This window comes from Gymnoscopelus braueri, assembly GCF_963280865.1.
Source record: "Gymnoscopelus braueri genome assembly, chromosome: 7".
In the NCBI taxonomy this organism is placed as follows: domain Eukaryota; kingdom Metazoa; phylum Chordata; class Actinopteri; order Myctophiformes; family Myctophidae; genus Gymnoscopelus; species Gymnoscopelus braueri.
Genome location: NC_137608.1, coordinates 47968945 through 47991645, shown reverse-complemented (window position 1 = coordinate 47991645; position 22701 = coordinate 47968945). Strand labels below are relative to the sequence as shown.

The 22701-nt window shown below is 43.9% G+C and overlaps 1 protein-coding gene across 1 annotated transcript; it reads left to right on the top strand.

Annotated features, from left to right (window-relative positions):
* Positions 1 to 9416: 9416 nt before the first annotated feature.
* Positions 9417 to 12331, top strand: LOC308087956 (putative phospholipid-transporting ATPase IM). Its single transcript, XM_080432222.1, has 3 exons — positions 9417 to 9548; positions 10263 to 10393; positions 11419 to 12331. The coding sequence occupies exons 1-3, from the start codon at positions 9422 to 9424 to the stop codon at positions 11740 to 11742; spliced, it is 582 nt and encodes a 193-aa protein (XP_080288348.1). The 5' UTR covers positions 9417 to 9421; the 3' UTR covers positions 11743 to 12331.
* The last annotated feature ends 10370 nt before the right edge of the window (positions 12332 to 22701 follow it).

The following is a 22701-nucleotide window of genomic DNA, read 5'->3' as shown; positions in this document are numbered from 1 at the left end:
AAGCCTGCAAGGTCATCAAGGCTAGGTCTAGTGCTACAGTCTTCAGATTATGGTGGTAGATCAGGAGTGAGTCTGCATTTCTAACTGCAATGGGGAGTTTGTTCCACCATTTGGGAGCCAGAAGGGAGAAGAGTCTAAGACGTGTGGAGCGTTTCTAAGGTGTTTTAGAGAAGGGGGAAGAGTCTGGCACATGTGGAGCGTTGTCCAGGGTGTAGAGAAGGGTGAAGAGTCTAGGACGTGTGGAGCGTTGTCCAGGGTGTTTTAGAGAAGATTCAGAGTGAGCTGGAGGGGTTTTAGGGTTGGATCAGGCTTGAAGATATGGGGGTGTCATGATACCTTTGGTTGCTTTGTAGACCAACATCAGTGTTTTGTACTCTGTGAGGGCAGCAACTGGGAGCCAATGGAGGGAGAGGAGAACGGGGGAGAGCCGGGAAACGTGAACATTTTGGCTGTTTGAAGACCAAGTGTGTTGCGGCTTTCTGGATCATTTGGATCATATACAATTATTAATGATAATGACATTTCCCTATGACTGGTATATAATAATAAAAATAATCATAATAATAATCATCATCATCTTTTTTAGGAGTGGAGCCCAAAGTGAGACTGAAGTCAGAGACTCCCCCTCGTCGTGGTGAACACACTCACATGCTGAGGTGCAGCAGCTACGACTTCTATCCTAAAGTGATCCTGGTGACCTGGTGGATAGGTCAAGAACCTTTGACCTCTGGTCTCTCCTCTACTGATGAGCTGTCTGATGGAGAATGGTACTACCAGTACCACTCCTACCTGGAGTACACACCCAGGTATACACCTAACAGACACCTATACATAGAAATACACAACTAATAGACACCTCTACTGGTACTACGTGTGTGTGTGTGTGTGTGTGTGTGTGTGTGTGTGTGTGTGTGTGTGTGTGTGTGTGTGTGTGTGTGTGTGTGTGTGTGTGTGTGTGTGTGTGTGTGTGTGTGTGTGTGTGTGTGTGTGTGTGTGTGTGTGTGTGTGTGTGTGCGTGTGTTACAGATCAGGAGAGAAGATCACATGCATGGTGGAACATCCCAGCCTGACCGCGCCTATCAAGATGGACTGGGGTCAGTTACTGTAATCTAGTGTAGGCTAATCTACTGTCAAAATAGCAGATATAAAAGCTTGTAGATCTGCTATTTTTTTTAAATTGCGAACATTAGTGCAAATCTTTGAATACTTCTATTTTTTAAGCAAACATTTGTAACTGTCAAATGTCTCTCAACATATTTCTTAATTTTTCTGAAAAAATCAGTGGTGCTAAAACATTTTCTTGTCAAGGACCCCCAAATTGATATGTTTTTGGCCGCTGATCCCCATCAAAATATGTTGTTCCAGGTACCCCCCCAGAAGAAAATGTTTGAGTTAAAAATGTTGTTTAAAAAAATACATTTATAAATTATATTCAAACATTTGCGCAAATGTTCAAGATTTTTCAAAAATAGCAGATCTACAAGCTCATAGCGCGGCACTCGGTGTCGCGCTATGAGCTTATTGATTTGATAAAAGCAGTTTAAAGACCAGATTGATTTGATAAAAGCTGATAAAATACCAGATTGATTTGATAAAAGCAGATCAAAGAGTCATCATGGTTTCATCAATGTGAAAACAAGACAGAACAAGCGCTGATGTTCTTTTTTACAAACTGCCTCACAGTTCTGAGTCTATGACTCTGTCCCAAGATACTTTCTGCACATTCCACAGCCTGGTTTATAATCATCATAGTAAAAGGTTGATTCATGTTTTCTAAAATCTATCATCATATCCTTTGTTTTGGATGTATTTAGCTCTAAGAAGGACATGTCACATCAGGTGACAAACTCCTCATAGACTGGACCAATAGGGTTGGACTCATTATTACTGAGCAGACTCACAATGACTGTGTCGTCTGTTTATTGTGTTTGGTTGTTGTAGCTTATTGTCAGATGACTCCATGTCAGAGTCTGTTAAGAACAAGATGTTTTAATCTACTGTAATAATATGATATGATGTGATATGATATGATATGATATGATATGATATGATATGATATGATATGATATGATATGATATGATATGATATGATATAATGTTTGTATTATCAGATGACTCCATGCCAGAGTCAGTGAAGAACAAGGTGGCCATGGGAGCATCAGGTCTGGTTCTGGGTCTGGTCTTGTTCCTGTCTGGATTCATCTACTTCCAGTGGAAGAAACGAGGTGATTAGCATGTTCAATTAACATGTTTAATTAACATGTTTAAATAACACGTTTCATTAATTATTATACTAACAGTGGAAGAAATTAGGTCAGATCAACAGAGGAAATCATGACATGTGGAACCCTCACAGAAATGCAAACAAACAAACAAACAAACAAACAAACAAACATTTAAAGCCACAATCTAAACTGGTTTATATTGGTTTAGAACCTTAACCGGTTTTGACCAGTTTAGACATTACATTACATTACAGTCATTTAGCAGACACTTTTATCCAAAGCGACTTACAATAAGTGCATTCAACATAGGTACGGAACAACGCTACTAATCACCAGAAGTCTTAAGTACATTTAAGTGCATTCTCTAGACGACCTAGAGGTCAAAGTGTGTTCTATGTTGTCACATTTAGCTTTAATACATCAGTGTTACATTTAGTCCTAAATAAGAGTCAAATATTCACATTAGTTCTGATGACTGAACCCTAATGTTGTTGTGTTATTATGTTATTGTGTTGTGTACATTTATGCATTTGATGGAGTAATACACACAATACAGTACATAGGATTCATGTGTGTCATGTGTATTTCTGTCTCTCTTCTTCTTCTATCAGGTCGTATTCTGGTGCCGACAACCAATGAGGATCTTTAGACTCCTCCCACACACCCAGGTTCACTTCCTCTTTCTTTTTACTGAACCTTTTTCTTTTTTTTAATGTATAAAAGTGTATAAAACTAGAAAACACACACAAAACAACATGCTTGTGTAAGAAGTGAAACAACTAGCCTGGTAAACCATCCCGGTCGCGTGAATTCACATTATCATGTGTCTTCTGCTGAATTTTTTATGATAATGAATCTAAAAATCACATTTAATAATCAAATGATTTGTTGTATCACTGATGACAATGTGATCAGATGGGGGGGGGGGGGTCCTCTTGGTTGAACACAACATTTCAGTGAACTGTACCCAATGATTCAGTACTTTTAAAACACTGATCCTTCCATCACTAGCAGGATCAAAGACAGAACCTTGTCGTCCAAAGGAGAGTGTTCTACCAACTGAGCTGCCCTTCCTACTAAGATACACTATTGACAAATAATTGGTCAAATGTTGTTTGAATGGACTGAGTTGTTTCTACTTTGATGTTTACTGTAGTTGCAGGGACGGTGCTGGGAGGTTAGGTTTTCAAGTAGTTTATTAATAACTTGTTCACGATCTATTATCCATTTATAGCATAGTTTGAAATCATTAAATCATTAACCATTAACACATTATAACATTTAACAAGTTATTAATGACACATTAGTAATAATTTGGGAATGATTCATTTACTATTATAAGGGAAGGTTATTCTGTTAACATGGTCATACAGTTAATAAATTCTGATTCTTATTGTTTTTTTGTCTTTTCACAGAACACCTGGGTGTGTTTTCAGAGAAGCAGAGAGTCATCGCTGCTCCCTGGTGAAGAGAGGAGGAAATACATGTGTGTCCATTCAGCTTTTAAATACTCATAACAGCAGCACGATGATGACATCATCAACCTTTTTCACTAATGTGTCCTTTAAACAATTGAAAATGCTAAATGGCTAGCCAAGGCTAACGATAATTACTGTCTTTTCCCGGTGTTTCGCAAAGGTTGATGTGGTTTTGAGGTGAGATTAAGGTTAAGGTTAAGTTTATAGGCATAGTTTCTGTGAGGTTAAAGGTCAGGGTTTAGGCGCCACCTGGGCGCCACACCAAAGGAAGAGGGAGTCCCAATTAGTGTGGGCGGTTCATCAAATTACTTTGTACAGTTTCTGTTGTCAGAAAACACAAACATAATGTTTCAGTTCTATACTATATTGAAACATTAAATAAATGATCACACACACACAATCAGAGTTTTTCATAACATTAATATTAATATCCATCTGAATGGAAGTCAGTCAACCAGGTTTGTGAAAAAGGTTTTGTATAATTGACCATAAGTCATTTATTATGTAATCATTTGTAATGTGTGATAATTAATGTGTTACGATCATCATGACATCACTGTTTCCCTGTGATGGGTGGACCTGATCCTCTAGTCTAGGGCAGTGGTTTTCAAGCTTTTTCATGCCAAGGACCCCTAGATTGATATACATTTGGCCGCGGACCCCCATCTGAAAATGTTTTGTGCAGGGACCCCAGAAGCAAAGATTTGAGTTCAAAAAATATATATGCATTTAAAGATATGCACACTTTTTCAAGATAAAAAAAAAAATAGCAAATCTACAAGCTCATGAGCGCTGCCGCGCTATGAGCTTTTATATCTGCTATTTTTGAATAGCCAAAGCTAAGTGTTTCAATGATTGTGATGCTATGTTAACTAATTTAGCTGGGGACCCCCTGGTACCCCTCCAAGGACCACTGGTGGTCCCCGGACCACTGGTTGAGAACTACTGGTGGTTATGGGTGGACCTGGTCCTCTAGGGTGGTCTGAGGTGATGGGTGGACCTGGTCCTCTAGGGTGGTCTGAGGTGATGGGTGGACCTAAACCCTCTAGGGTGGTCTGAGGTGATGGGTGGACCTGGTCCTCTAGGGTGGTCTGAGGTGACAATGGTGGACTGCCACAGTCTATGACATTAATGTGAAACACTGATGACATGCAATCATTTATATTAAGTAATGAGTTATATGTAATCATTCATATGAGCAGGGGAGCAGATCTCATTACAACTTGGGGTGGGGGGGCACAAACAAGGAACATTCTCATCAATAATATCACCAACACAGAGTTCAGTTCTTATTTTTGGATCCTGATTTGACTAATGATCAATACATCCAGTAATCAATACCTTCCGTTTATTATCAATATCTACTGTAAATGATCGATATCTAAAATGCTTAGAAACCTGGACAGGGCTTCCTGTCAGTTCATAAATAATAATTAATTACTCAACACTAATTGAAGGACACATGGTGAAGTGTCCTAAATGTGTCCTATATGTATAAACTTCAATGTAATACATGATCCATACGTTCAGTCTATCCTGTCCCATCGTCCCATGAGGTTTTAATTATTAATTGTAATTATGTTAATTAGGAGAATGAGCGCTCAGGGTGTGACAGTGACATGATGAGAGTCAACAATAACAGAAAGGTCGTGCAAACTTTACTAAAGTAAAGAACAACATATGTGTCTAATTCTGACAGTTTAAATATTCCTTGGTCAGTATTATTTATATTTCCGTTTTTTCAGCTCCACTGTTGTGTTTCTATCCGTTCATATTGGCTGAACAGGAGCGAGTGCATTCTCCGGCAGCGGCAACAGCCGCGGAACGTCCGCGGAACTTCCGGTGGAGGAGCGGCAGCTCCCGGCAGTGACTGCCGGCGGTGGAGCGTCAGCTGCCGGCGGAGCAGCGGAACTGCCGCGGAAACTGCCGGTGGAGGAGCGGCAGTCGCGGAACTGCCGGTGGAGGAGCGGCAGTCAACTTCTTTTTCCGCCGATAAAGTATAGTTTTGGACCATGACGGAGCCGCGCCGAATCAGCAGACCTTGAGGCCAAGGAGTCGCGCCCGAGCGCCTCCAGGCGCGAGTGCCCGCGACGACCGGCCGATGGTCTGCTATTCGACTAAGCGGCGTCCGAGTTATGTACCGATAGGCACAGAATCGTAAATAATATTAGTGGGGACTGCGTTACACAAACGCAGCACACTCCCAAAGCTGACGCCACCGGCAGCTCCAGCCGGCGCCGCCGCCGCCGCCACCGGCAGCAGCCGCTGCCGGAAAATGCACTCGCTGTCCCTCACTTCACTCATTGAACTAGTTAACAGCTCTGTGGACAAGTGATGAAGATGATGATGTTGATGATGATGATGATGATGATGAAGCTTGTGGATTCATTTATTTGGCAGTAGTTGATGATCAGAACACACGGGTGGCAAAAGCTAACCCTTCAAAAAGTATTGTGTTTACTGTATGGGAGAATGATTTCAAAAGTGGAATCACTTTCTTGTAAATATATATTTTAAATTATATCATTTATTTCTAAATATTTTATTGGAGGAACATGTCAGACATGTCCCCTCCTTCCCCCCTGGGATCTGCAGCCCCTGATCATGAATGGTTTGAAGTTCAGATGTTAGATTTTGACTTTAATTTGCTTGGTTTGAATGGAATGTCACAATATCAATAAAGGAATGAGAAAACATAATTGTGCCTCATGTTCTCTTAACCCTTTAACAGTCTGCGCAACCAATTGGTAGAGCACATTTTAAGTCACTAAGTCTCATTGAAAACATTGCTGAACTTAACTCAACCTGATTGAGCCCTTTCTACCATTTGGTTGAGGTATGTTATGGCAAAAAAAGGTCCTAGTAGAGCGGAATAGCAATATGATTGTGCACTTTTTGTAAGAAGGCTGAAACTTTCAGCATAATTAGTAAATAATATAACATACATTTTCAGAAGGGGAGGGAAGTCAAATTTGACCTCTGAGGGGTCAAATCCAAGATGGCCGCCCGTTTACAGGGTCTGAATGTCTAAATACTTAAAAAAAAACATTCAAGGCGTTCTTTCCAACTAAGTTGGGGTTGCCCATTCATTTGATGATACTTTGGAGATTGCTAGAACCCAAGGACATACATTAAATCAAGGTCAAGGTCAAATTACATAGTAATAAGTATATTTTAGCTTGGACACTGGGTTATACTGCAATATAGTGAAACTGTTCTTCCATTTTGTGACAATGTGAATAATACAAAACAAATAAACAGAATAAACCCATGGTGGTAGTCTATATTAATAAATTAATAGTAAATGACTCAAGGTTCAAGGCTTATTGTCACATCTTGCGTACAGAAAGAGAAAAACAAGACAAAAAAACAACAACTTAACAGTCTCCAGAACAGAGGCACAGTGCAATACATTTGAGTGCAGCTTTGGCACACTTGCATCGTCCAGTATACCCTTTGGTGCAGCGACAGCGGATTAATTCATGCCACGATTTGGATGCTTCAGAGAGAGTGGTCCAAAATGGTTGCCACCCAGTTGTTTCTTTTGTCCAGCCCCATTCAGATGGCTCTGGCATCTCTGGTTCCAGTACCAATGCCTGGTTCCAACAGTTTGCCTGGTCGCAAGTGCGCTTGATGTGTTGCTTGAGTGCTGCCTGGGTTGGAAGAATGCTGTCTAGTGTTCTTGACTTCTCTGTGAAGAGCTGTTTCCTGGCATCATTCACTTCTGTGCACTCACTGGTTCGGTCATACATGAGCACCACAAATCGCTCTAGCAGGAACATTGATCCTTCACTGACCTCACTTGGCATGTGTAGGAGTTCACTGAAAGCCTCATTCACCTCTGTGAATGACTTCCAAGTTTCCCAGTCTGTCTTCTTTCCTCTGCCAGCGAACGCAGATACAGTGTCACACCCGGTGAAAGCGTGAAAGACTGGGAGAGTCAGACGCTGTGTTGGAGTCATTGTGGCAACCATTTCATAAACAGCTATGTACCGAAAGCTTGATCCAACACCAAAGGCAACCCACAGCTCATCAGGACCTATCTTACTGAATGAAGCCACAGCCAGTACTACCACATCAGTATCAACCGTACGTCTAGTCACCTTCTTACACCCCTTTTGCACAGCATCTGCCACATGCAGAAGCAGACGAGTGTCAGCCTCCTCTTGCGAACATGGGGCAAGGCAGGCCAAGTTTGAATCAGTAGGAGAACAGAGGACTCCACTCCCATTGGTTGCATAAAGTTCCTTGCCCTCTGCTAGAGGAATGTCTTAGTGGACACTGTAATGGTTCATCTGTTACTTTTTGACAGAGGACACACATGTCCCAGTTAGTAGTAGTGGGTGGCTTGGATTGCTTGGATGTAAAGCACTGGGTAGGGTCGTTCAGGTTGTGACGCTTTGACATAGTTGCGATGAAATTGCCAGGAGACGACAGGAGAAGGGAATAACACCCGTTTGGACTGCAGTTTGCAGTTTGGGTGTCAGGATGTGTTGCACCCAGGAACAAACTTAGGAAAGCGTTGCCCACTCTGGCTCTTTATGTAGCGATTTAGTATTTGAGTAACGTTTCGTACTGTTGGCCTTCCTCAGAATCAACACATGGCAGTGTAAGAAACTCTGGTCTCTTATAGGCGACACCAACAATGACACACCTGATGGGGATCAGACAATCCTATGGCAGCCATGTTATTGGATTGAAAAGGCCCCTTGATTGCTCTCTACCTAACAAGCATGATTGTCACAGAATTGTCTGAACCCCATCAGGTGTGTCATTGTAGGTGTCGCTTATATAATAGACCAGTGTCTGTTCCACTGCCATTTGTTGACTCTGAGGAAATCTTTTTTTTTTTTTTTGTGGGCACATTTTTTCCTTGAAATCTGGTGATCTCGAAAGTATCACCCAATGAAAAGGCATCCCCTATTTAGTTGGAAATTATACTTTAAACATTTTTCTACTGTGTTTGGTTCCAAACTTAAGTTGGACTAGCGGCCATTTTGGAATTGACCTCTCACGGTCCTCAGAGGTCAAATCTGACTTCCCTCCCCTTCTGAAAATTAATGTTAAATTATTAACCCGCTGTACTATCCACCAGATGTCACTGTTTCCCAGTCACATGGATTCTCAGGTATCCACTTTTTAGGAAGTGAAAATCGCTTGCTGACAGAGATCCGTTCTTTTGGGTAGTATAGGTTGACCTCTATAAGTAAGGTTTGGGATGGAATCACGTACATTATGTACATGTAGTCTCTGTCGGGTGGAAACCTCCAAAAAAGTTATTTTTCAGGATGCAAATTCAAAAATAGCAAGAGCAGCAGATCTACAAGCTCGAAACGCGTCGCTTCGAGCCGCGTTTCGAGCCACGTTTCGAGCCGTGTTTCGAGCTTGTAAATCTGCTACTTTTGAGACTTTTGTGTGACGCGGTAGTTGCATTATCAAGTATAGGTTGTTAATGTACAAAAAAACACAAAAAGTTCAAATTTGGAGATAAGAGGTTTCTGCCCGACAGCAACGATGTGTACGTACATGCAGACATCGCGGAAACATAATGCCTCCGGCCACGGCTGTCACGGTGGAAGCATAAAAAGACCATAGCAACAGTAATAAAATCAATGAAAACAAGTCTAATCCCGTCGATAGAAAGTCGTGCATGGTGAATAATGCTTATCCGTTTCGGTCCTGTCTCACCTCATCCTGGGCGTGTAGTTGGGTTTGGACATGGCGTACTGGACGGCGGTCAACACGTTCTTCGTGGTGGGCAGTCTGGCCATGTACTTCGCTGTCACCTTCACCATGTACAGCAATGGCATGTACCTCATCGTCCCCTCGTCCTTCCCCTTCATAGGTGAGTGAGGAGCTTTTACTCTATACTAACCACTAGCATCCCTATTTTGAAAATGGTTGCAAATAAATAAGAAAAAATATCAGCTATACTCACTATTTTCAAGTGACAGAAGTATAAAACTTAATTGACTTAATTCATTCAGTGCCATTGACATCGCCGACGTCACGTTTTAAAAAACAATGTTCAGAACCCAAGATATCATGATTTGAAGATTTGCTGCTCCATTCACTTCTTGTTTAACTTCTTACTGAAAAAGGCTGTATCTCGGCTCCTAAGCACTTTTTTTTTTACAATGTATTTTTGGCCTTGGGGGTGATAAAGCCAGAAATAAGTTTGGCACTGAATGAGTTAAGTGCTGAAGGCAACTGGTGTATTTCTAATGTGCTGCATCTTCATGGAATCCATTTCCAAGAATTGCTGTACGTGCGTGTGGATTACTGACCTAGGCCATATTTGGGGACATCATTTCCCCCAAATATGGCCTATATTAGGACTGTTGTCTGAATGGGGACAATGTTGATGTACCCAAATTAACTTTTTACTGAATTTCATTGGGTTAAGTTAAGGGTTAGGTTTTCGGGTTAAGTTTAGGAGATGCAGAATGAATGTACTGTACGTCAATGTACATTTTCCAAAAGTCTGCTAAGTAAACATGTGCGTATGTGTGCGTGCGTGTGTGCGTGTGTGTATGTGTGCGTGTGTGTGTGCTTCCAGGTACAGCCAGGAACTCTCTGAACCAGCCCAACATGTGGCTGACCATCCTCCTGACCTCCATCCTGTGTATACTTCCTGTGGTCACCTACCGCTTCCTGTTGATCCAGCTCTGTCCCACCATCAACGACAAGGTGTGGCCTTTGGCCAATCACAGCATGGATACTTTATTTACTTATATAAATATTATATTATGTTATTATAATATCCATTTGTTAGAAAACGCGCGATTTACATGCAGACAGAGAGCACAGCAACAACCTGTTCAACATGAATAGACAGAAATGATTATTAAACTGACACTGTCAGGTAATACATACAGAAAGATGCAGTGCCACAGGCCTATTCGCCCTTAGATAATCATTTGGTATATTGTTGCTGTCGGGCAGAAACCTCCATATTTTAACTTTTTGTGTTTTTTTGTAAATGAATTAAAAAAGTTATACTGTTTTGGACGTATGGTTTCCACCCGACAGAGACAATATCAGGTTTTTGCTTTTGTTTTCTTCCAATGTGTGGACACATTGACCATCTCATTAAGAATTCAAGGTTGGGACTTTTCGGAGCGCCCAATTGTAGTCTCAGCACTTCTCTCGCTACACTACTCCTTTTGCCAAATGCAAATATCGATCAACTGTAAACTTCTCTTATTGCTGATATAATTGAATCCTTAGCTGCAACAAATAGATTTTTACACGCGTGGATTACATAGATACTCAAGAACTTCCACATTGTCTTGACTGTACATTTCCTGTTGTTGAGGTGCATTCACATAGGGTGCGACAACTATATTTGTTTGAGCGACGCAATTCAATATCATCACAATAATATTATTGTGATGGGAGGTACATGGTCCATTTGGAACCACATCTGGTGGTCTAGAGCAGGGGTCCGGACCCATTTTTGGGTAGCGGAACCCATTTTTATGGGTCCTGTATTTTTCTACAATTATTCTCAATTATTTTTTCTAAATTTGAAAAAAAAAAACATTCCATGAATGTAAAAACATAAGTAATGTGAACTCCTTAGACAAATTAAAATCAGAAAAAGAGCCAACATGGTGGCCCTGCATATATAAGAGAGGTTATTTTCTTGTACGAAAAGGGAGCGCTACAAATTGTATATTTACGCATATCTCACATAACTCTCCACATTCCAGGTGATGTTCAAAGTCAGACAGGCCAAAGCCACGCCGCCTCCTCCGCCCCGACGTGCCCGCCTGCGTCGCACCAGCTCCCGGCGCTCCGGCTACGCCTTCTCGCACACGGGGGGCTACGGGAACCTGGTGACGTCGGCCCGCTACTTGCACCGCCCCGCCGCGGCCAGATCGTCGGGTTTCGGCCAGACGGGACGCACCACCATGGGCTTTAGTCCCATGGGACGCTCGGCTGGCTACAGCCCCACGGGACGCCCCCAGAACGCCAAGGTGCAGGACGTGGAGGTGACCTCGCTGCAGATGTATCGGACGACGGCGGACCTCTGAGGAGGTTTTTCTTTTTTTTGCAGGGCCAGCGGAGAGGCGCTTGGGAGAAAGACAGGCCAGTCACATCATAAACAGTCAGATTTATGAAGACTTGTGATGTACTATATGCCTCTGCAATGATTGACTGGCTTCAGGATTTTGGGACATCTTTGCGGCCTTTTTCATGTCAGTCATACATTTGGCCAGTTTTTGCATCAACTTTCCAAGGCGTTTCCCCTTTTTTCTACAAGAGTTCGTACTTCCCCGGCCGCAGCCGTTCGGCAGATATAATGAGCCACATTAGATACAGTAGCATTACATGAACTTGTGGGAACATGGCATTTAAGGCTTTGCGATCATGTGTCGCGCACCGAAAATAGCCGCTCTACAAGCTCACAACGCGTCACAGCGCGACACGTTGCGAGCTTGGAGATCAGCTATATCCTGTGCGCAAACCAAGTATAACTTAGAATTGACAGGAGAGGCAGGAGCCTTTCATTGTTAATGCTAAACGGGACTTCTCGCGTGAAGAAGTTAGGACTACATACTGTACTTTCAACACACTGATGCATTCAGGGCACAGGTAAATAAAATAAATTGAGGATTGAGGAAATTCTCTGCACGTAAACATAGCCACTGATTGACCCAAGGGGGTCTGGACTGGAGGCGTGGCTTATGTCATAAAAATGCCTGTAAGTTCCAGGCGCAACGTTGGAACTTACAGGAGTTACGCAACGCCATGAAGAACTAATTAAACAGGAAGAACTAATTAACTTTTCGCACGACTAGGCGTGGTGACAGACAGGTCTTTTTCATCTCATAAAAAGACCTGTAAGTTTACGCAACATCATGCAACTTTGTAATAAGATTGGTTATGGGGCAAGGCATAACTCATTTACTTTAACCACTTTACCTTATTATATACCATACTTTGTTGACCGGTGTCCCCCAGGGGCCTATACTAGGTCCCCCTCCTTTTTTCCCCCTCTACACCAAATGCCTTTGCTGAAAATGGCAAATGGCAAATCAGCAAGCTCACGGTCACAACGCGAGACTTGTGAACTTGTAGATCGCCTATTTTCGACCAATGTTCGCCTACTACGGCTAATGAACTTGAACAGTGATTGTCCATTGACAGTGGTGCTTCTCACAAAGCCTCACTTAACTTCGGAACAGCTTCATGTAAAACCTTGAGATGGCATTATTGGTCTAATCAATGAAACTGGGGGTGCTGGAGAGTTCATCACTGAACAAATAGTGCTAACATCAGGAAACAGCACTAAACTATTAAAATGGTCCGTAACTATTCATTGCTATAACATTAATAACCACTCAAGTGTCTATTGTGAATGTATTACCTGCAAACCAAAGATGTGTGATGGTTCTTACTCTAATAAAAAAACTAAAGAAAATAGAACAGAAGCAATAGGTGAGCACAAAGTGGTGCCATTGATAGAAGGCATACCGTGGTTCTATACGGGAGAACATTTGGTATTAAAGCTGCAATGTGTAACTTTAATGTACTACCCAGGATTTGAACCTAGGTCTCCCGCACGAGAGACAAATCCTGCTGTTCTTCTAAGAAGGCATTCCAGGGGAGATACTGCACTTATGACCTTCAGGCAGCGCTACTTGTGTAACCAGTCGGTGTCCTACCCAACACCAGGGTCCAAATGTCTCAATGGAAGAGAAGGGAACACCTCCAACCACTGCACATGTACTAGTTATATTGTAACATACTATACCATATAGATTGGTTCAAATGTTTTACCCATTAAAGTAAGGTTTGTAGCTTTAAGTGGGAATGTTGCTATCGGTTCTGTGGGTACAATCAAATACCAATATCAACTATTGGAGACTGAGACTTTTATTTTAAACTTTTATGGTTTTCTTAAAACTGCAACCTACAGCATTGTCCTTACAGATAACCTATTTGTATAATTTTGTACCTTGTAAGATGTATTTTATCTTAATAAAAGTATTTAAAATTACCATTTTGTTCAGTTATATTTACAACTAGTTTTGTCAATGGTTTCTTGTCAGCAACTTTTTATCCCCACTAAAAGTATCTCCAGCAGATGTCAGTGTTGGAGAGATGAAAAAAGTGTTGGTGGGAGTAGATGTTGTTAGACATAATTGAAAATGCAATGGAAAGACACATGGAGAAATTAGAAACAAGACATTGAAATGCCATTATTATTATTATTATTGTTAATTGTTATTGTTATTATTATTAACAGTAGGCGGTGGAGGTACCAATCTCTGAAGGGTAGAACTGTTATGATTGGAGCCCGACTGATGGCAGATGTTTTGGTCTGATGGCTTAAGGTCCCTACACACCGGGGCGAATTCTTCATGCGAATAAATACATTTTTTTGCAAAGCGTCCACATCAGTTTTGCGAAGCGAAAAAGCGTCTTTTAATTATTCGGAACGAGTCCGAATTTTGCGTATATATGTCACAGGACGATTGAATAACCAGGACGATTGAAGACAGATCGCTCGTTTTTAGGCACGGGGCTTCGGGGCGAGGCGGGGCTTTGATGCGACGCGGACCTGTCTGTTGTTGTTCCCCCCCACGTAGCAACCAGGAAGCTACGCTAGGGGAACACTGAACACGCGCTCACACGCACGTGATAATAGTTATTGTCCATGACGGAGGCGCGCCGACTCAGCAGAGCTTGAGGCCGAGGAGGCGCGCCCTCGCGCCTCCAGGCGCGAGTGCCCGCGCTGACCGGCCGATGCTCTGATAGTCGACACAGCGCCGTCCGAGTTGTAAACCGATAGGGACAGAATAGTTCTTTTCATGGATCACTGTGTGTGTGTGTGTGTGTGTGTGTGTGTGTGTGTGTGTGTGTGTGTGTGTGTGTGTGTGTGTGTGTGTGTGTGTGTGTGTGTGTGTGTCTCAGGGAGAAACTAAAACAATGCGTGTGTGCACGGGCGCGCATGTGTGTGCATGCGTGCGCATGTGTGTGCATGCGTGTGCGCGTGCGCACAAACGTGCACGCACACGCACACACACACACACACACACACACACACACACACACACACACACACACACACACACACACACCCTCCCTCTAGTCTGGCTTGCATTGCCCTCTAGCGTTGGTTTTACAGAATTGCCTGAAAACAAGCGCTCCTTCTTCAATCGTCCTGGTTATTCAATCGTCCTGTAACATATATTCGCATATTCGCCGGTGTGTAAGGACCTTTACAATTTGGTTTTCAATGTGGGGGGCCTCCACCCTCCAGGAGTGTCCACTGGCTCCCTGTTCGTTACAGGATTCAGTTTAAGATTTTAATGTTTTTTTCAAGTCTTTAAATGGGTTGGCACCCATGTACATATCAGAGCTTCTACCTCCCAATGACTCTAGTCTACAAGGGTCTTGAGGTCTACTGACCTGTCACTTCTTAACTGGGTGTGCTTCAGTAAAAGTACTTGCGTACATGTACTGAACACAACTATTATGTTTGTCACTGAGTTGTGTTTTCTCATGTGTGCCGTTTTTTCCCCCCACATTTTAGTTGTACCTCCAGCCTTTGCATCTGAATGACCTGGTCCTTGACACTGGTCTTTCATCGCCCCCAGAGTCCTCAGCTGTCTGTCAATCTTGATCTTCATGTCCACGATCCTCTGATGCAGGTTCTGGGCCAGGTCATAGTAGGTGTTGTCATTACCTGGAGAGAGAGAGAGAGAGAGAGGGAGAAATCGAATTGAATTCCGGGAGGGAGGGAGACATGTTGATTTGAATTGAACAGAATTGAGAGAGTACGAACACGAGGTAATACATCAAATGCATAGGCATAGTGATCTAGGGTCATAGGTAAACCAAGACCCTATAATTAGTCTAAACAGTATAATGTAAAACAATCTAAAATATGTACATTGAAACTATACACACTATAGGATGCCAGGTCTACAGATGACCTGGCATCTGTCTACATAACATGCTATCTAAATTATATTAGCCTTCTATAGCCTTTGCATACGACTGCAAGGTCTTTAAGGCTAGGTCAAGTGCTACGGGCTAAGGTGGAGTCTGAAGAGGTGAGTCTTCATATTACGGCTGAAGACACACGCGCGCGCGCGCACACACACACACACACACACACGTTACACACTTGGATAGAAATAATCATTTTCCAGTGTGCAGGAATTTAGGTGGTGATTTATTTCTCTCTGTAAACATACAGACAAAGGCACATTAGAGCAACACTTCCACTGGTTGCAAACTCTGGTCCTAATCTGAACACAGCATATCACAATATCAATAATATCAATAAGGTGCATCTTCTTATTTGCATAAGATAGCAATTTGCATAAGATAGCAACAGTCAATACTCTCACTCTTACTGGTAAACAGTATACAGAAACCACTCTCTTGTATCAAAATAATCACATCTATCATATACATCAAATCTCATATTAACAACAGTATAATGTTTTTCACAGCTTCAGTAAATGTATATTATTTGCCACGCTTTAACCACAGTTCACAGAATAATATAATCATGCATCTCAATTCCCAATATAATCATGTATCTCACTTACACACACACACACACACACACACACACACACACTGACACACACACACACACACACACTCACACAGTGGTGTAAAAGTACTGTACCTAAGTACAATTTTGGTGGAGGTACTTTTACTTTACTGGAGTATTTCCAATTGTCTTTACTCCACTACAATAGAGCACCGAAGTCTGATGTAATTTACGCATCCTACCTGGTTCGCGGTTTTCCACCCCCATTCTGAATTCCCAACTGTGTTCCAAAAATAAACAAATGATCCCGGCGATTTGACTCATATGGATATGAAGCATTAACTGACGGTGAGAAAACGATAATGTTACTTCCGCCGAATTAGTAAAATTTTCGCCAGAAATAGACTGTATTAAATATGAGTGACTGACTATCATAAACGATACAGAGCCTCCTCCCTGACAATATCGCAGAGACAGTTTGTTTATTTTTGGACCACAATTCTTATATGAGATGACCCAATGTTATTCTCCATAGAGACATTACTTTACGGACCAGAGGATGAACGAGTGACGTCAGGACTTCTGTACTCTATTACTTGAAAAGTTTAGTTACTAGTTACTTTGCAGATATAAATTATTACGTTAAAAAACCTACATTAGCCCTATTTTTTACCTACGCTATTTGAAAATAGCAGATCTACAAGTTCACAACGCATCGCGATGCGTTGAATTTTGAATTCCGGACAGTATTGATACTTTTACTTAAGGGCGCGCTCCCACCAAAACATGGTCGGCTAGCGTTAAACGCAGGTTATGCGCGGCCACAGTTTTTTGCAGCCAGCGGATTAAAAAAAACGGGAGTGACGCGCCTGTCACTCACTTTCAGGACCCTCCCCGTAGCCCGCACCGCCTGCTGCCTTGAGCACCATGGTGCTTCCTGAGTCTTGGGACGGTCCGCCTTCGACTCACCCGATTGGACAGAGGAGGAAAATCAGCTCCTGCCTCCAGCGGTTTTCTGCTTCAATGGACAAATCGTGTAGAGCAGATAAACGCAAGGTCTGCGCGACAGGCGGAAATATCCGCTCTTGTGTGAATCCACGCATTTACATTGACAATGCATTGGCAGATTCTGCCCCAGAGGTAAAATAAAAGTGCGGTGGGAGCGCGCCCAAAAAATTACTTATTTTCTATCAATTGCACACCCTATGAAGCCTTGAATCCATGGATTATTTATTTTTTTGTCGCATTCCTAAGCTAATAATTTGATTCCCATCTCCTACCGGCTAATGTATCCGGTAGGAGACACAAAGTAGATTATTTGTGTCTCCTACCGGAAATACACACGGTCATCAAATTATTGTCTTAGGAATGCCACAAAAACAAAAATAAATCCATGAAATCAAGGCTTCATGGGGTGTGTAATTGATAGAAAATAAGTACTTTTTTGGGTGAACTCCTCCTTTAAGTAAAAAATGTAAGTACTTCTTCCACCACTGACACACACACACACACACACACAAACACACCAAACACACGCGCTCGCACGCACGCACGCACGCACGCACGCACGCACGCACGCACGCACGCACGCACGCACGCACGCACGCACGCACACACACACACGCACACACCTGCATCTAGGATGAGTTTTTCCCTCAGGTTGTCGTAGGTCTGTATGTCTGTCTGTCTGTCTGTCTGTCTGTCTGTCTGTCTGTCTGTCTGTCTGTCTGTCTGTCTGTCTGTCTGTCTGTCTGTCTGTCTGTCTGTCTGTCTGTCTGTCTGTCTGTCTGTCTGTCTGTCTGTCTCGATCATTCGCATGAGAAGAAATGAGCATTTGTGATTTTGGCAATAGATTTATTCCACACACAGGATGCACATTTGACACACACACATCAGATTCAAAGGACACCATGGCAACCGTATTGTCTTTAGCGTCTCTTTTAGTCTCTGTGTACCCACGGAGCCGCCCGTGGCCCTGTCCGTCGGGGAAGAAGAGCGCCAGTTCTGTTCCCCAAGTGGGGAGCTGACCCCGCATGATTCCGGCCAAGTGGCCGTGACGGGATCAGCCAAAAGCGGTCACTTACCCCTCCCTCTGCGGCTAGCCCTGTTGTCCTTACGTGGAGGCTTAGTCGGAGGGGGGGTTTGGGGGTCCTTGCGCTTTCTTATGTCTCCCACACCTAGAGAACCGTAGGGACGCTCCCAGGAGCTGGTTCTCATGGAGGAAGACCTGGACGCACCTTGCCGACGTCCAGTGGCGGTGGGAGCGAGGAAATCAGCGGCTGCCCCCTGCCTCTCCTGCTCCTCCGGCTGCGTTCTGCCGATCAGATCCGAGGGGGTGTCGAACAGGTTGTGGGCCTGGAGTGGAAGGCCAAGAAGTCCTGTAGACACGTTTGCCCTCGATTCCGTGGCAAGGTCCAGCCATTGGACCCTTTCCAGGTCCGCAGTGAGGGCCATGGTCCACATTAGTCCCTGGCAGGTGCAGAGGATCGCGATCTGTACCAGTCTGTCTAGTTCTGTCGCATCCTCCACCCACTCCTTGTGGACCACCGACGCAGGCATCTTGTCTACCAGGGGTTTAGCCATCAGCTCCTTCAGTCTTACGGCGGCTGACCCCTGTAGAAGCGACACCGTGTTGAGCGCCTCTGCAGCCGAGCCCGAGGCTTTGTACAGAGTGTTCAGGGCCGCGGTGTGCTCCCTCCTAGAGCGGTCGGCGAAGATGGGCCTGTTCCCTGGGCCTATCTTCACTGATCCGATCCTTGCCCGCTCGATGGTGGTTGCCAGGGTAGGATCCATGGGAGGGAGACCCCCAGGTCCGCACCGGAGAGGAGCTTAATCGCGAAGCCCAGCTTCTCCGGTTCCTTCTTCCCTCTCTGCCACGAGTAGTGCAGGGCCGTATGGACTCCGTCCGCCTCGGGCAGGAGTTTGGAAGCGACCTGCCAGGGGATTGAGGGGTGCCGGGCCTTGGAAACCCGGGATGGGGGCCCCGATGGACACTTTTACGGCCTCCAAAGGCTGCTCCAGGCCGCATCTGGAGATTGCCCGTTTCAGCACGGCCGAGACGGGCTCGAGAGGCTCCTTTGCCTGGCTAGGAGCCTCCGCCCTCATCGCTGCAGGCACAGGAGGACCCGGACTGGCCATCGTTACCTCCTGTGCCCGGTGGGAGGTGAACTCGTTCTCCTCCTCGTCGCGGAAGGCGTCCTCTCCCCCGAAGTCCTCGACGTCGGTGTGTCGCCCCAGGCGAGAAGAGAGAAGGGGGGAGAGGAAGGAGGGACACAGCAGCCGAGCAATGGCCCACTGGCCTCGGCTGGGGTGGCCTGGTCCGGCACCGAAGATAACGCCCCAGGTGCAGCTTCGCTCCGGACCTTCCTCCTGGCACCGCTGGACCTCGGGGCATCCTGTCGCGGTAGTCCTGCGGACCCAAGGCCTGCGCTCAACACCGACACCGTGGAGCCCATGGCCAGGCTAGCATCGGGGTGAGCGCCGCCGCTGCTGCTGGAGGCGGAAAGACGATGCTCCAGCTGATAAACTGTGAAGTCATCGCAGGGCTTACGCGCGTCCTCGTCTCCTGGGTTGTTCAGGGCGAGCCACGCGTGGTTGGGTCCCAGGCACAGGAGGCATAGACGGTGGCGATCGTCCGCTGCTAACAGGTAGGCCGCAGCCTACTAGGCCGCAGACACGAGGCGCCTCCATCTTCTCCTCTTGTTTAGGCACATGTAGCCTACTTAAACCCTCTATTCTCAGTAAAAACGGACGTACACTTTTTTCTGTCAACACCAAATCTCTTTGCCAAAAATAGACGATCTACAAGCTCACAACGCGTCGCGCTGCGAGGCGTTGTGAGCTTGTAGGTCGGCTATTTTTGGCTATTTTTGGCAATTTTTTTTTCATATTGCTGGATAATATGGATAATATTAATATTGCACATGTATAATGTTTTCATGTTGAGTAGTGCTATTTATTCCTCCGTCCTCACTTGTACAAATAGCACTAGTCAAAGAACTACACTTCCTCTGTCCTCACTTGTACAAATAGCTCTAGTCAAAGAACTACACTTCCTCTCTAGTCAAAGAACAAGACTTCCGGAAAAACGGCGCTGCCCTCCAGCTGCTCAAAGCCCCGGAAGATATCAAAGTAACGGCCGGAACCGGAACAAGGGCTTGAGACAACTGGCGTCAACTTGCATCTTATGTGTGGATGCAACCTTACTGGTCTTAATAAATATAGAAAATGCATGCTTCCTGGTGTGAGGGTATATTCACAGGAAAAGACACACTTGTGAGATTCTCCTTCAAGTGCCTTAAAGCTTTAATGACATTCACTTTTACACCACATTCAAAGTCTTTGTCCTGGTCCTTCAAAAGTGTACAAAAAGTTTTAAGTGAAAATTCCATTCCAGTGATCCATGGCAGGTGTTTTTCTCTCAAATTTCTAAAGCCTTTTCAACTGCAATGAAAAAAGAAATCTTTGCTTGCGGGTGTCGCTGGTGAGGGATTTTGCCTGTCAATCATCGCCTCTGCTCCGCCCCCCCCAAAGGAAAGGATAGGGGAGGGGAGGGGCGAGGAGGAGAGTGGGCGGGATTAATCGACTGTGACCTCACTGTCGAAGGGCCAAGCTCAGATTACTTTTCAGCCTAATTATTCAGAAAACCCCAGACCACAGAAAATCCACTGAATGTTCTAAGTTCAGGTTTTTTGGGTGTAATTGAGGTCATATAACCCCAAATAAAACATTGAAAATAAAAAAAGTGAAAATGAATGTCATGATACCTTTAACCCATTTAGACGGGGAATTTTAAGATTTCTTTGGGCTACTCAAAAATAGCAGATATACAAGCTCATAGCATGGCACAGAGTGCCGCGCTATGAGCTTGTAGATCTGCTATTTTCTTTTTTGAAAACTCTTTTAAAACATTTTGACTCAAATCTTTGGGGGTCCCTGGAACAAACTATTTTCAGATGTTTTCATTTTGGGAGGTCCTTGACCTGAAAAAGTTGAAGAACCACTGATATATAGCAATATAAGTAAAATTAAAAAAATAAAACTGTTACGATTTAGAAGACATTTGTAGAATCCCCCAGAAGCAATAAGATTTTAGTTACAAATGTTTGCTTTAAAAATATATATATATTGAAAGATTTTCACAATAAATAAAAAAATGCAGATCAAGCTCATAGCGCGGCACTCGGTGCCGCGTGGACACTTGGTGTCCAGTATCACTGACACCATGCTGTGATCATAGCAACGACCCCATGACCCCCCTCCTATCAGCCGGTCAGCAGAATATCATCTGTAGAACCTTTCACCATGCATTGTTCTTAATTAACCCATTAAGACCGGGACGCATCCATGTCGTTTTTAGATTTCTTTGGCTAAATGGTAAAAGGTAAATAATGGTAAATGGTGCATTTATAAAGCTCTTTTATCCAAAGCGCTTTACATAGATTGTGCATTACATTAACCCATTCACACACACATTCACACACCGATGGAGGAGGAAACCATGCAAGGCACCAACCTGCTCATCGGGAGTAATTAGGGGTTCAGTGTCTTGCTCAAGGACACTTTGACACTAACTCTGGGGGAGCCCGGGATCAAACTGGGAACCTCACGGTTCCCATCTGGCCACTCTACCCCTGAGCCACTGCCGCTACTCAAAAATAGCAGATCTAAAAGCTCATAGCGGGAGCTTGTAGATCTGCTATTTTAGAAGAATTGTGAAAATGTGTGCAAATCTTTTAAAGCAAACATTTTTCTCAAACTCAAATCTTTGCTTCTAAGGGGTCCCTTGAAAAACATATTTTGAGATGGGGGTCCACGGCCAAATAAATATAATTTTGGGGGTACTTGACATGAAAAAAGATCCTGATATTATAGCCTATATATACATACGTTTTTTCAAAAGAACTGTTAGGATTTAGAAGACATTTGTAGAATCCCCAGAATAACCCCCAAAAAAGATTTGAGTTACACATTTTTGCTTTAAAAACAAGATTTGCACAAATTTTCGTGGTTTAAAAATAAATAAATAGCAGATCTCGAGTGCCGCACTATGAGCTTGTATATCTGCTATTTTTTGAATAGCCAAAGACATCTGAAAATGACACAGATGCGTTCCCGGTCTTAATGGGTTATTTAGACCAGTGGTTCTCAAACCTTTTCGTGCCAAGGACCCCCAAATTGATATGTATGTGGCCGCGGACCCCCATCTCAAAATATGTTGTGCCAGGGACCCCCAGAAGCAAAGATTTGAATTACGAATGTTCGCTTTAAGGAAGTGAAATACAAGTTCGGGGAGTTTCCAGTGAGAAGCTTCAACCATACACACACACACACACACACACACACACACACACACACACACACACACACACACACACACACACACACACACACACACACACACACACACACACACACACACACACACACACGATTTTAGCCTCTGTCAGTGGGGGGGGGGGGCAAAAGCTATGGA

What these genes read in the sequence shown, in the direction of transcription:
- LOC308087956 (XM_080432222.1), top strand. Translation starts at nt 9,422, where the DNA reads ATGGCGTACTGGACGGCGGTCAACACGTTCTTCGTGGTGGGCAGTCTG. An exon ending in CTCGTCCTTCCCCTTCATAG is followed by an intron (nt 9,549 to 10,262) that starts GTGAGTGAGGAG and finishes GTGTGCTTCCAG; the next exon opens with GTACAGCCAGGAACTCTCTG. An exon ending in GTCCCACCATCAACGACAAG is followed by an intron (nt 10,394 to 11,418) that starts GTGTGGCCTTTG and finishes TCCACATTCCAG; the next exon opens with GTGATGTTCAAAGTCAGACA.